Source organism: Lissotriton helveticus, chromosome 3_1, assembly GCF_964261635.1.
Source record: "Lissotriton helveticus chromosome 3_1, aLisHel1.1, whole genome shotgun sequence".
Classification (NCBI taxonomy): domain Eukaryota; kingdom Metazoa; phylum Chordata; class Amphibia; order Caudata; family Salamandridae; genus Lissotriton; species Lissotriton helveticus.
Window position 1 is genome coordinate 1,426,130,987 of NC_136061.1, and position 14,765 is coordinate 1,426,145,751.

Consider the following 14,765-nt stretch of genomic DNA (forward strand, 5'->3'; position numbering starts at 1 on the left):
CTACCATCCACCACTACACTTTGCCCTATGCAACTGATTTCCACACCACTCTTCTCTGCACCTCTGAACTCTATGCCACTTCACTCTGCGCAAATACACTCTACCCTACTGAACTCCACTCCACTCTTCTTTGCATCACTTAACTACACAACTACACTCTACCCTATGCTACTGCACTCCATGTCACTTCTCTACACCACTGCCCTCTACGCCACTTAACTCTACTCTATGTCACGCTACTACACTCTACGCCAATGCAGTGTTCGCCACTACACTCTGCAGTGGCGTAGAGTGAAGAGATTCAGAGTGCTCTACCCCACAATACTCGCAGACGCGCCACTGCACTCTGCACCAATTCACCCCTACACTCTACTCTCTACCACTCTACTCTACACTGCTCAACCGTGTGCCACCACACACTGCGCCTAAACCACTAAAATCCAAACCACTTATCTCTGTATGACTGTCCTCAATGCCACTCTACGCCAATGTACTGTTCTTCACTACACCTTGGCGTGCTGTAGAGTGAAAATGAAGAGTAATCTACACCACTCATCTCTATGCCACATCACTCTACGCCACTCTGTTCTATTCTGCGCCACTGCACTCTGTGCCATTCTACACCATTGCGCTCAATGTCACTGCACTATTCTACTCTGCACCACTGTATTTTGCGACACTGCACTCTATTCTACTCTGCACCACTGTATTCTACACCACTGTGCTCTACTCTGTGCCACTCACCTCTACACCACTCTAAGCCAATGCATTCTCCACCACTCAACCAAATGCCACTGTACAACACTGCACACTACGCCACTCTACATCACTGTGCTCCGTCACGGCACTCCAAGCCACTCTATTCTACTTTGCACCACTGCACTCTATTCTGTATCACTCAACTCTACCCAGTAAAACAGGATGTTCCCTTGGGTGTGGATAGATGAAGTGAGCCAAAGGGTCAAGAGAAAATAATTACAAATTAAGTCAAGAATTCTTACAATTTATTGAGAATTCAAAAGGTTTTTTTTTTTAAAACGAAGAGTGGACCAGAAGGATCCCACTCCACACAACTAAAACCATAAAAAAGTTTTTACATTCAATATTGGCCAGCAAGATTGAAACACAAAAGACAGAAAGGACTGTAAGACATAGAATAATGCAAAACTGATTGTATATTCGGACCCGTTTGTAAACACCTAAGCTATGTACACCATAATTTTGTCTATCAGCAAAAGATGTCGAGATCATGTTATACTTGGTGTAGCGTCGACGCGTTTCGGTGGTATTTCAAAGTTCTATCCACCTTTATCAAGACAAAGTTTTGATTTCTGTCAGGGTTCGATATAATTGCCCTGGGAGTCCGTGTTAGGAAGATATTTTCAGATTCTATGTTATTCGGTATTTGTGTAGAAATTGTTAAAACCGCAAAACAAGTTGAAGCTGCCTGTAGAGTGCTCCTGCTAATATAAGCTTTTGCGCATGAAGTATGGGCTATCCAGAATTGTGCGGTAACAGTGCGCTTTACAAGTATACATACATTACATTATGCTCCATGTTGTTTTGCTTCTTTTCTTTCTAATTTTAAAACCCAGAGGCGCCGAAGTCTTGTCCTAGCAGTGTCAGCGTTAGTTTCGCTATTTATCTGCAAAGGACTGCTCGCTTCTCTGTTTATATATAGCCTTAAGGTAGCAGAACCAGAGGGATACACTTCATGTCCTCCTGTTTAGTGATTCTTTTCCTGGTGTATCACGTAGGACTGCCTGCTTCTCTGGTTCCACACCACTCTACTGCACAATGCCAATGTACTTTACACTCTACCCTGAAGCATTCTGCTCTATGCCGCTTCATTCTAATCTGCACCACTCTAGTCTACCCCACTGTTCTCTACTCTACGACACCGCACTTTACGCCAATGCATTCTATGCCAATCTACTTAGCACCACTGTCCATTACACCACTCTACAACACACCACAACACTACACTATGATGCTCTACTCCATAAAACTCTACTCCACTCTACAATACTACTCCACTATACGATACTCTATGCAACTCACTCTATGCCACGCCAAGCCCCTTTACTTCACTCTATTCAACAACGCACTACTCCATTATTCCACCCCTCGACTCTAAGACACTTCACTCTGGCAGTATGCCACTCCATAACACTGTACTCCACTCTACGCAACAATCTCTATGTCACTCCACTCTGCTCTACACTACTCCATGAAATTCTACCACTCCACACTACTCTCCTCTGACACTACTTCACTCTGGGACACTCTACTCCCTCCACGACACTCCAGGACACTCCATTTCACTCAGCGCCACAAACTTTTAGCCCTGCTGAACGGGAAACAGTCGGAACACCGCAGTCTTAACCACGGGTGTTCAGACTACGCAAGTACAACCACGCTTGCCTTAACCAAGCATATGCCTAAACCACGCATTTGCCTGGTTAAGGCAGTGCGTGGACTAGCTGCTCCAGGGACGGAAGACAATGAAGACGGAAGCAGGAAGACGCTGTGGTGAGGTGAGTGGGGCTGAGGGTTTGGGGTAGATTTCAGGGCACTAGAAGGGTTGGGGTAGTTTAAGGGCAGGTGCTGAGGGTGATGGGGGGTCAGGGTAGTGCAAGTAAAGGGGCAGGGCTATAGGCTTTAGAGCAGTGAGAGGAGAATGGGTAGTTAGGGTAGTGTTTAGGGCTGGGGTTCGGAGTAGGTGTCAGGGCAGTGGAAGGGGCTGGGGTAGTTTAAGGGACAACGCAGGGATGGGGAGGTAGTGTAAGTAAAGGGGCGGGAGGTAGTGTAAGTAAAAGGGCTGTTTTTTGGGCAGGGGAATGGGTAGTCGGGTGGGTTTTAGGGCTGGGGTCAGGGTTGGTTTCAAGTAAGTCAAAGGAGTTGGGTTAGTTTAATGGGCAGCATGGGCAGTAGGGGGCCGGGTTGTGTAAGTAAAGGGCAGGGTTTTGGGCCTTAGGGCAGGGGAATGGGTAGAGTTAGCACGGAAGGGGGTAAGGATAGTGTTAGTAAAAGAGGAGGATTTTAGTAACAGCGCGGGGGCACTCGGGTGGTGGGGGTACGAGCAGTGGCGACCATAGCAACACATACCCCTTTAATATTCATTCCTATACCACAAAAGTGCGTGATAAAAGCATGCATGGTAAAGGAATCTTTGGTAAGACATTCGTGGCTTGGGCTGCATGGTAGAAGCACGTGTGGTTTAACCATGTGTGCTTCTATCATAGTACCATGCTGAACAGCAGCCACACTGCTGTACAACAAGGCTAAAACATTGTCAAAGACAATTGCGCTTGCACATGCGGATCCGAGTGGCTTTGTGAATGCTTGTTTGTAAATTGTTAATGTTTCCTGTTGGCGGACTACTAGTGTAAAATCCAACTTTATAGGAGCTGTTGGGTATTGTCTTACATTCCAAATCCGTGTTCCCCTCTTTGCTTTGTTCTTTTTTCTAAAGAAAAGGCGCCATTCAGACTAAATGATTGAGTACTATTTTGCAGGCAAGGTCGCAGAGTTGGCTTCTCCCCCAGTTGTTCATACCTTTTTGCTTGTGGTGTCAATTTTCGCATATTACCAGATCATTGCTGACTGTGTTGATAATCATACAGTCTGGCCATAGATATTGCTCTACAAATCCAGCGTAATTCTCTCTATACTCTTCTAAACTGCATGCTACACTTCAAGATAGTTTCTGTTGCTATTTGGTCTACTAAGATGCTACAGGGAGTTCTTGTTTTCTGGGTCACAGGGTCAATCATCCCATCATGTGCGCTTGGGTCCTCTGTATTTATTCTGCATGACTGTCTCTATATTTACTCTGCTTGTAGTAGCTGCTGTATATTCTCCTAGTAAATGTGATTATACCTTCTGTGTACTCTCTCAGAGGAGCAGCAGGTCCTTCGCCAATATTTTGGCGTCACATGTTTTGTACTCCCAAAAAGTCCACATAACGTTTCAGCATTAACTCAGTCTCCTTCCTCTAAAGACCAAAATGTAATGAAAGTGTATTTTTAGCTCTTTCATGTCTGCAACTATACACCAGGATTTTGGAGGTGAGGGTTGCTGGTTTAAAGGAAGGCTGGTTTCCTAGGCTTTGGCATCTTTGACCCCGACGACATACAAGGAGACACTGGATGTATCCATACGAATGAGATTGAAATATGTTAGAAGGGCAGGGGCTGAGCGTGCAATCCAGAGCATCAAAACAGGTTTAAGGATCTTGCAAAATGATTATGGATGATTATGGAGTTCATTAGGACTCGTGTGCTAAGGAAAATCTAGTACCCTTTTATGAGCCCTCATATTCACACCTAAATGGAACCGCTCCCGTTACCAACTTTTCTAAAGACTCAAACGTAATCAACTGGGAAGCCTCACAAATCATATCTTGGCTAGAAAAAACAGCGCAATAACGCCAGATTCCTTTTACAAATTAAACGTTTTTGTGGGACAGCCAAGCATATGTGGCAAAGGTGCACTGATTAGAATAAACTTATATATACGCTTCAGTCCTGCCAAGAAACTTACAAAACAGATTTACAATTTCTAATCGACTTATCCCTTTCTAGGCTTCTTGTATCCAGGTTGTGCTATGTAAATATCAATTTCTAAAGCGCACCAAGATCAACAAGAGAACAGGTTACTTTCAGTTCACAATGTGAACATTGTGGCCCTCTGCCTATTGTTAATGTCATAGTTGTAAATAGAAGATCCTTGAGCCAGGTGTACAAAACAGGATAGATTTATTTGGGCTTAGTTCCAGGTTAAGTTCATTAGGAGAAGTAAGGTAGATAGAATAAAACCCTACCAGGAGGGACCTCCCTGTCGCTCAGCCTGCCTGCCATCAACTAACACCCTACACTCAAGCCAGGCACCCAAACATTCCATGAGGTCGTCAGCCATTCCAACACACATACCAGCTGGGCAACAGGGAAGACACAGTCAATTATAACATATCCCCCTTCCTTAGGGAAACAATAATACAGAAGTGAAGGAAGAAAATATAAACATCAATATATATATAATGCATTCTGAAAGAAGAAAGAAAACCATTTACATTACATTCTCAAAAATAAAGACAATGAGAATAGCCCCACCCCCCTCCCATGGGGAGATTTAAATTAAACATTAATGTCACTCATTGACATATCACTCAAAAGTTGAAAAAACATCCAGAAATGGGGCACTCAGCTCCCACAACCTCCATGAAATGGGAAACACATGTCCCTAATCCAGCACTGGGACACTTGGATCCCAAAAGCTCTTAAAATTGAATTGGGGCACACAGCTGCCACAACCTCCACCTAACAGTGCAACATCACCCCATGATCCAGTACTGAGGCACTTCGCTCCCACAATGTCCACGTAATAGGGGAACACACCTCCCTATGATCCATAACTGGGGCACTTAGCTCCCAAAACCTCTTAAAACCCATAACTGGAGCACACAGCTCACACAATTTCCACACTAAGCTGGAGCACTCAACTACAACACTCCACAACCTCCCCACAAGAGGGAACGCAGCTGTATATTAAACCAAACTAAAACACTACCCGCACCACAACCTACACATAATGGTGTGAACACCTCCCTAGTAACAAAACTCTAGTAACATAACTGGGGCATAATAAGGGTACATGCATCCCTATGTTAAAATAACAGGAATACTTGCTACCCCACAGCGTCACCTAAGAATCAGACCCTACAATCTCACACATCCCTAAGAAACATACTTGGGGCAAAACCTCAAAATAAAGGGTATACCATAGGGTGAACATCGCCCTTGAAAACTGAATAAGAGCACCAAACGTCCCCACTACCTAGCACAAAAGGGAAAAACACTTCCCGATGAACCAGAACTGCGGTCCTAATCGCCCCACTGCCTCCAAAACACCCCCCCCCCCACAAAACAGTATTTAGTAATAGAAAACAAAAAAAAATCTTTCACTCCGGTGAGCAATGTCTCACCCGAGGTCTTCATCGAAGCTCATGTGGCTGTAACGCAGTGTAGCGCAGAGACTCTGTCGTGGTTAGCGTCTCAGAAAGTTTGTAAGAAGTAAACCAAGATGTACTGTGTCCTTCCAAAAGAGACATCATCCGGATGTCAGTACCCCGTAGAAAACACCAACTGCAGCGAAAGACAGCACAGTATGAACCTTCTAATCCCACGACGAGACAAACTGTAAGCGACCATAACCATGTTCACAAAACTTTATTGATAACGCAGTTGGCAAAAGATGTAGTCGGCTGGAAATTGCAATCCACTGTGGGGTACAATGCCAATCGCAAGATGGCAGCACGTACAAGTGACGCCACGCCGGGTGGCTACCGGCTTTACCGTGCTCCTTAACGCCCAAGAAGTGAGGGAAGATTGCGAGAGAGCACACGTCAAAAGGATCGAATGGCGGCATATCAGAAGGCTTCGAAATTGGTAAGCCTGCGCGTGCTGTGAAGTTTGAATGACTCACAGCTGTTTAACTGCCATGGTGCTGCAGTACCCACATTTGGCAAGTAAATAGGGAAAAAGAAACAAAAGGCCCACACTCACCAAATGACAAACACGGCCAGTAGAGTCAGCTTAAACAAATGTATCGGCTCATAGGGGTGTTATTTTTTTCCAAACAATACACTTGCTCCTGCATATTCCTCTGGGGTGCCAAAAATTAAGTATCCTCAGCATCCAGTAGACAAGTTTCTGTCAACACACCAGGCTAAAAACACACCGTGGAGCACTTGGGAAATAAACCGCAGGTTGAAAGTTAACCCCAGCCTCTGCATCTTTAAACAAGAGTGGCGGCACTCCAGCGGTGCCAATTTTCCCAAAATTATCTCCTTTAACCCGAAGCAGAGGACAAGCTCCCCATTCAGGATGTACACAATAACCCAGGGGACAGCTCACAGCAGCTTGTCCCACGACGGTAGACCGAACAGCTGGGAAAGAGCAACTCCAAGGTAGTAGGATGGCAGCAATCTTCACAGTAGTTCCAATATTTTTAAGTAAGGTTCATAGTTGCAGTAGGCTCCTTTAAAGACAAGTTCCAATTTATTTTCTTTGTAGGTTTAATAGTTCCTTCACACACAGACTCTTTCCTTCACGCATAGGTTCTTTAAATCGTCGCCATATCAGGCATTCTAACACACATACCAGCTGAGCAATAGGGAAGACACAGCCAGAGTAAGGAAAGACATGAGTCAATTATAACAGTCATCCATCGTTTACACGGCATATACTAGTTCACAAACAAGTTTACATAACTTAATGACTGTCTGCTTATTTGACTTCCAAACATATTAAAAGAAAAGCAACACCTCAATGTGGTTGCTCTCAACATACTGAAACTATGCATTTTGGATTTTTCTAACAGGTTTCATAAAACTTTGGAAATTTGGTTTAGCATGTATTGGCTAGCATACCCACTTCAGAAGGCTGACACAGCTAAGGTTGTAGTTGTCATCAAACCCCTATATTTTAAATTATATTAAAGTGTGCCAAAATACACTGGCCGGCCTTTCCTATGGTACTCCACAACTCGCATGTGTGCATGGAGAAACGGAGCAATGGTGCTGCAAGCTCCTAATAAGAGGGCATGCATTCCGTTACTTTGTCCCGTTTGGGCTATCCCTTGTGGTCAACCAGCTCCAGAATAACCACATTTATAATTGTGGTTGCACCATACTCTCATTAGGTTTTAATTATGTTGCCCATCTGTAGAGCTTCATTCACTCTTTCAATCTCCATGAATCTATTGTCTGGGTAATTCAACCTTCATCCTAGTTCACTTGAAAACATTCCTCAACCTCTCTAGAGCGGTCCAACGGTCTCATTTCAGAAACATACCTAAATTAGGCACTTCTAAAATGTTCCATCAATTGGCTTATTTTGTTCTCTGTACGTTCCTTCATGTCTCTGATGTGTCTGGTCATCCTGGTGAAGGGATTAACTAATAATTAAAATTCAGCTTTTAAACTTGTATTGTCACTGCTGCTACTCCATAATACCATATGCCTTCCCAGCAACGTTTGTTTTTTCTTGAGGAACCTTTTATTTGGTCCCTGGATACTCCCACGAGACTTCACTTTCCTGCTAGAGAGGAGGAATTGTTGCCAAGGACTTAGTGCTAGCTATCCTGTCTGAAACAGCTTAAAGTCTTGCTACTGTTGATAAATCTAATCTAGAAGGTAAAAGAATTCTAAGACCTTCAAATGGCAGCGATTTAAACTTGACTTTAATCTGAATATCAAGGGCAGTTTCCCACGGAGCATCAATGGCAAAGAAATGTATTATCTCCTGCATCTTTTCTCTTCTACCCAAATGAATAACCAATGCAATCAACTCCTTTAAATGCAACCGGTTTGTCCACCACTTTATTCTACATAATACACCAATACAGAACTAGATTACTATCCAATAAGAGTAAATCCGTCAAAAACAATGATGATTATCTCAACCTCCACCCCAACAGATCTCTTCAAGACCATATCCTTCCCTCAAGCACTGAATCGTGAACTGTGGATACAGTAACTAGTTGCCATTTGTTACCTCACTAATGCCCAGTTACTCTTCCTTTCATCATTTCCCATCATCCAATATGGTCTGCAAGAGCATATTGCGTTCACAAAAATGACCAACAGATCAATGCAATTAAGAATTCCCAATTCTTTGGAAGTGCAATCTTTCCACGCCAATGGACAAACATATTCCTGCTGATCTGGAACTACAATTGACAACCAACTTTAGTTAACTATAGAAATTAAGTAGTTTAACAATCAATAGCACTGCTTCAAAACGACAGTCAAATGTAGAACCTTATTGTTGTTTAAAAAAAATAAACCAAAAAAACCCACCAATTTGCTTATATGCGTTTAGCAGACTTATGAATTAATTTTGGGCTAGACAATCGTTAAATAGCAGGTAAGATAATCAGCTTGACACTGTAAGGCAAACAGTTACATATTGTTTTACTTCAATACCAGCCCTACCCTAATTGCTCCCTTCAGTGCACCTTCATTTGTTCACAGCTGTGCTGAGTCATGACACATGGAAACTTTCGTTTATCTGATGTAGTCTCTCTCCAAACAACTTAAACAACAAGGTAGAGTTTTGCTACTGAGGCAACCAGTTATGCCCTCTTCCCTTGTCTCATTTACCAGTCATGTAATCTCGTCGTTTCCTATTTTAGTGTAAACTCTTTTTTTTAAGTTCAAAAGAATTTTATTAATCAAAAGCAAGGTATCAATACATAGCGCATAAATTGTGCGAGGATAACTGAGGAAGAAAGGAAAAAGAAAAAGAAAACAAAAACATCAGAAAAAAAAACATTGCAATAAAGTCACTAACAAAAGTTCATCATGGGCAATAAATTCAAATATAGAAAATACAGCAACTTAAACACGATAAGTAATAAAGTATGCATAACAGGTAATAAAATAGGAGAGATGAAATGCAAAGGGCGTTCAGGGGGGTTTAAAAACCTCCTGTTGGGCGGGGTGTGGGCGAGGCAAACGAGTATCGCAATTATCCAAATACAACGTAATGGGAAGCCATAAGTCGTCTCGTCTCGCTGCCATTTGGATGGGAAAAACAAAAGCAGTATCTAGCCTATGGTTATGACAAACATTGTACCACCACGCCCTAAGGGATATATTAGACAAAGTTTTCCAATTGATAGTAATTTGTTGGAAAGCAACAGCAAGCAGTAGATCAACAATGCGAACATTTAGCTCTACTTCCTCCCAACACGGTGATAGGCTTCCAAGGAAGATGTGGGTCTGAGAAAAGGGAATGAGAGTATGGAAGGTCACATTAATTTGTCCCCATACCTGTATCCAGAAAACATGTACAGATTTGCAAAGGAACAACATATGAAACAAGGTGGCATGTGGAGAGGAGCACGACCAGCAAACATCTGAAACAGTAGGAAAGCGCTTGTTAAGGGTAAAGGGCGTGTGGAGCAACCTATTATATACAAAAAACAAAGATTGCATCAGACGCCGCTCTGGATGATTTTCAGATCTTGGTCCATACCCCATCCCACACGGATATTGGCCAAGATACAGCAAAGTCATGTTCCCATTGCTCTTCCACCTTGGACTTAGGCCTAATTTAATCAATAGCATGTAAGAACTTAATAGTAGAGGCTTTGGACATGGTGAGCAGGAGGGACTGAAGTCGTGACGCCGGGGCGAGAGAGGAGGGAGGAGCCTGTGTTTGTGAGAGGCGGGTGTAGATCATCATCACTGCATTTTTAAGTAGAGTGTATTTAGGAGCAAAGGATGCAGGTAGATCGAAGGAAGAGCATAAAGTTGAAAAGGGTAAAAAGGCAGAATTCGAGAATAACTGATACCCAGACCAATCCCTTCTGTCTCCAGGGTTTCCAATAAAAGGGCTTGTTATGAATTAAGAGATGTGCATTATGCCAAATAGAGGAGGAAAGGAAATCAGCAATAGTAACAGGGGGAGGAGGATTAGAAGATAAATGCAGTCTGGTGGTATATTTATGAATGAGGGTAGGGACCGAAGAGGGCTTACGCGAGAAAGAGATATTCAGCAAAGGAGAAAGGGGATAGGGAAAGGCGTTCAACCTTAGCCCAAAGGGGACAGGGGGAGGTGGGGTCCTTTAACCAAAAAGAAGCTTGGCGCAGTAGGAAAGCTTTTTGGTATGCTGGAAAATCGGGTAAGTTAACTCCGCCTTCTGAAGTGGGGCGAATCAATCTGGCGAGGGAGATCCTAGGTTTTTTATTATTCCATAAAAAGGAGGACAAGATCGAATTAATTTTCTTTAAAAATTTAGAAGGTATGGAAACGGGAATATTGAAAATAGTGTAAAGAATTATAGGGGATAACATCATTTTAATTGTGTCAAGGCGCCCCCACCAAGACAGGTAAAGAGGGTGCCACCTGGCTGTTAAATCTGATATTTTCTGGATACATTTATTTAAAAAGAGAGAAATGGTTTCTGGGATAGAAGAAGTGACGTGCAGGCCTAGATACTTAATATGTGAGGAGCTCCAGGTAAAATTAGAGGCGCTAAAGTCAAGTTTAAAAGTGAACTTAGTCAAGGGTAGGATCTCGCACTTGTCGTTGTTGAGTTTATAATCAGAGATCAGGGAATAGTTCCGTACTTCCTCCAAAAAGCGGGAATCGAGGTTGTGGGATTGGAAATGAAGAGTAAAATGTCATCTGCATAAGCAGCAAGTTTAATGTGGGATTGTGTTGTCTGGAAACTCTGAATGTTAGGATTCTGACGGAGTTTGGACAAAAAAGGCTCTAAAGCCAGGTTAAAAAGAAAGGGGGAGAGTGGGCAGCCCTGGCAAACACCTCTGCCAAGATCAAAATAGGAAGAGACCTGACCATTCGCACAGACTGCTGCGCGCGGACTGGAATACAATAGGGAGACCAAAGAAATAAATCTGGGACCGAAGCCAAACCAATCAAGAGTATGAAAGAGATAGGGCCACTCAACCCTGTCAAATGCCTTTTCAGCATCTAAGGCAATCGCTGCAAGGGGATATGGAGACGTGAGGACTTCGATAAGATGTTAAATAAAAGTCTGGTGTTATCAGTGATGAAGCGACCTTTCACGAAACCAGAATGCTCCTCACCCAACAAATCGGGAAGCAAAAGGTCCAGTCGTGCTGCCAACGATTTAGCGAAGATTTTGTAGTCTATGTTTACTAGGGAAATAGGCCTATAATGTTTACAATGTTTGGCATCCTTCCCTTCTTTAGGTATGAGGCAAATGTGGGCATCAGAGAAAGACCCTGAGGAACTGCCAAGAGTAGCAAATGTGTCTAGAAGAGAATGGAATTTTGGGATAAGTAACTGAGAAATGAAGGTAAAATTCGACGGTGAAACCATCTGGCCTAGGGGCTTTGTTCAATTTAAGGTGTTGGAGTGCCGTGAGTAGTTCCCTCTGAGTAATGTCAGATTCCAGATGAGAGAGGTCAAGGGGAAAATGTTCGGGTTTCTGGATAGTGGAAAAGAACTGTGAGATTGAGGAGTGGGCTGGTTTTCGGAAGAGTAAAGAGTTTTGTAGAAAAGGGAAAATTCAGTGAGAATGCCAGCGTCCGTGTGCTTGAGAACAGAGTTGGAGTCATATATGGATTCAATGTTTAATTTGTTATGCCTCACTTTGAGATAATTTGCAAGAATTTTCCCAGCCTTGGTCCTATCACCATAAAACTTAGCACTGGATTTCAACAGATATAATGAAGCATCTTCTGTAGATTTCTCGTTGAACTTCACCTTAGCAGCGACAAGGGCCGTCAGGCTATCTGGCGAATGAGAGGTAAAGTAGGCGTGTTCCAATCTCTTAACGTCACAAAGAAGGTTTCTGGTGAATGTACGCGCAGCTTTGCGTTTCTTTGCCACATAAGAAAGAATAAAGTCACGGGCTGCAGCCTTAAAGGCATCCCATATAGTATGTTTTGGCAAAGAAGGTGCATCATTAAAGAGGAAAAACTCATCAAAAAAAGCAGTAAAAGAGGTGGTGAATTTAGGATCCAAGAGGAGAGTGTTATTGAAGCGCCATCTTTTGGGTCCAGCAGCTTTAGGAAGTAAATCAATGCTTATTAAAACAGGAGCATGATCCGACAATAAGATTGGGCCAATGTCTGCAGCAGTGAGAGTTTGAGCAATATTATGTGAACCAAAAATGTAGTCAATCCGTGACTGGGATCTGTGGGAGGGAGAGTAAAAGGTAAACTCCTTTAAAGTCGGATTACAAAGTCGCCAAGTCTCTATAAGCTTATGTTGGGAAATAGCCTCAGTAAATAGCTCGTGCGTTTTGTTGGGGACATAATGGGCCTCAGAATATCTATCAACGAAAGGATCCATGGGTTGATTGCAATCACCAGCTAGGATGAAATTATCATCCACAAATCGGGTAATATGCTGAAAAAATTCAGCCCAGAAAAGAGGTTCACCATTAGTGGGAGCATAGACATTAAGGAGAGAGATTGGAACACCCCTGAGAGATAGCCTGACATGCGTCCACCTGCCACTAGTATCCGACTCTTGGGAAATGAGGGTGAGGGGGAGAGATTTACAACATAAAATTGCCACACTATTTCGTTTACCATCACCTTGTGAAAAGAAAACCTCACCTACCCAGCCTCTCTTAAGCTTTACAGATTCCATGTCTGAGGTGAGTTTCCTGAAGGAACGCCACATCCACATTCAATTTAGCTAAGTGAGCTAGGATTCTCTGACGCTTGATTGGAGAATTAATACCCTTAACATTCCATGAAACTACATTCAATGACATATTATATAAAGCAATTTGTTTTAGTGTAAACTCTAAAGAAAAGACAAAACATTGAATAAGGCTCTTTAAAAAAGCAGTTTCATGTTAATATCAACTCTTCCTATTGATCTATACCATGGTATTTAAGACCCATTTCTCATAATCAGCTACATGAGTCAAACCCATCATGATTCAAATAAATAAGGAGGGCTCAAGTCTTGCATCACAAATTAACAGCAGCTATCTTCTACTCTAACCAGACTGACCTCAGAGTTATAAGGCTCGATTCACTTCCTTACCAGAACCAAATAAAACAGCATCCTTTACTAATCTCTCAATGTTGCATCCTTCGTGGTTGTGAAAACTCCAGATGAAGGGGTCCACGTTATATGGCACATATTCTACAATATGGTGGTACCGGCCTGCCCAAGACTGCCATGGACACAGCGGTGTTCCGTGTTTGGTTCAGGACTCTGTACAAAAGCTGAAGACTGAGTAAACACATCGGTCTTTGCAAGTCCGGTATCAATCTCAGTAAAACAGTAGGGAGCTGAGAATTGTAAATGGGCTCCAGGTTTGACCCTAAACAGCATATGAGCAACAGATCTGAAATCAGCATTTGGTTCAAAGTACCTTGTCAGCTCTTCACGAAGATTGTTTGGTTCAGAGGAGTAGAACTTGACACGTAGATGAAGGCAGTATGGTGGGCCAACTAAGAAAATAAATTTATAGGTTGCATCAGATGACCATTCCATGTAACAAATCATCAATATTTAATAGTATTACTATTCCTTGCTGTGCAAAAAGGCATCAAGTTAATGGAATATGATCGCTGCCCAGTTATAAGGTGCAGCACAATATCTCTAATTACAATATTCCCGTTGGTCTCAAAACCAAAAATAATACATATCTTTAAAGAAACATGCTCCTAGTGGCAGGTGAAACTTCTATTAGATTTCCAAATCTTTAAACAATTGCCAACAACTGCAGTGGAGGTTAGTGACAAATATACAGAGGGGCACTACATGCATTAAAACACACTTCCATTATATAATTACATTAAAATAAACATCAAAGAAAGAAAAAATAAAAGTTACCTACCTTATCCAGCAGTATGTCCTTGATGCTCTCCATTACATGGCTCCAGACTCAGAGCGTGAGGTGACGTCACCCAGCCAACTACCTTAGCCAATCCAGATACTGATCTCTTATTGTGAAACAGCATGAGAAGCATCTGGATTGGCTGGAGCAGAGTGCCTCAATGCTCCAAAAGGCAGTGGAGGCCTGTGCCTGCTGTCCAACCCAGCTGTGTTGGAGTGGTTTGAAATGCGCATGTCAGGCTGGCCATAGTGATATAGCCAGCCAAACCTATATGCGTACTTCCAATCGAAATGGCCACTCCTCAGTGCTGCCGAAAAGGAGTGAGTGAGTGAGTGTCTGTCCGTCCGTCCGTCCGTCAGCGTTTTCTACATTGGGGTCGATGTCAACGTGGCTGGAAGCGA

At 42.8% G+C, this 14,765-nt stretch overlaps 1 protein-coding gene across 2 annotated transcripts in view; it reads right to left on the reverse strand.

Moving 5' to 3' along the window:
* EPB41L5 (erythrocyte membrane protein band 4.1 like 5) overlaps window positions 1-14,765 on the reverse strand; it is a 1,262,314-nt gene that overhangs the window by 794,327 nt on the left and 453,222 nt on the right. For both annotated transcript variants that reach the window (XM_078682077.1, XM_078682078.1), the window contains exon 5: window positions 13,897-13,975. In XM_078682077.1, coding sequence (XP_078538203.1) covers window positions 13,897-13,975 — 79 coding nt within the window. The remainder of the gene's footprint in view (window positions 1-13,896; window positions 13,976-14,765) is intronic.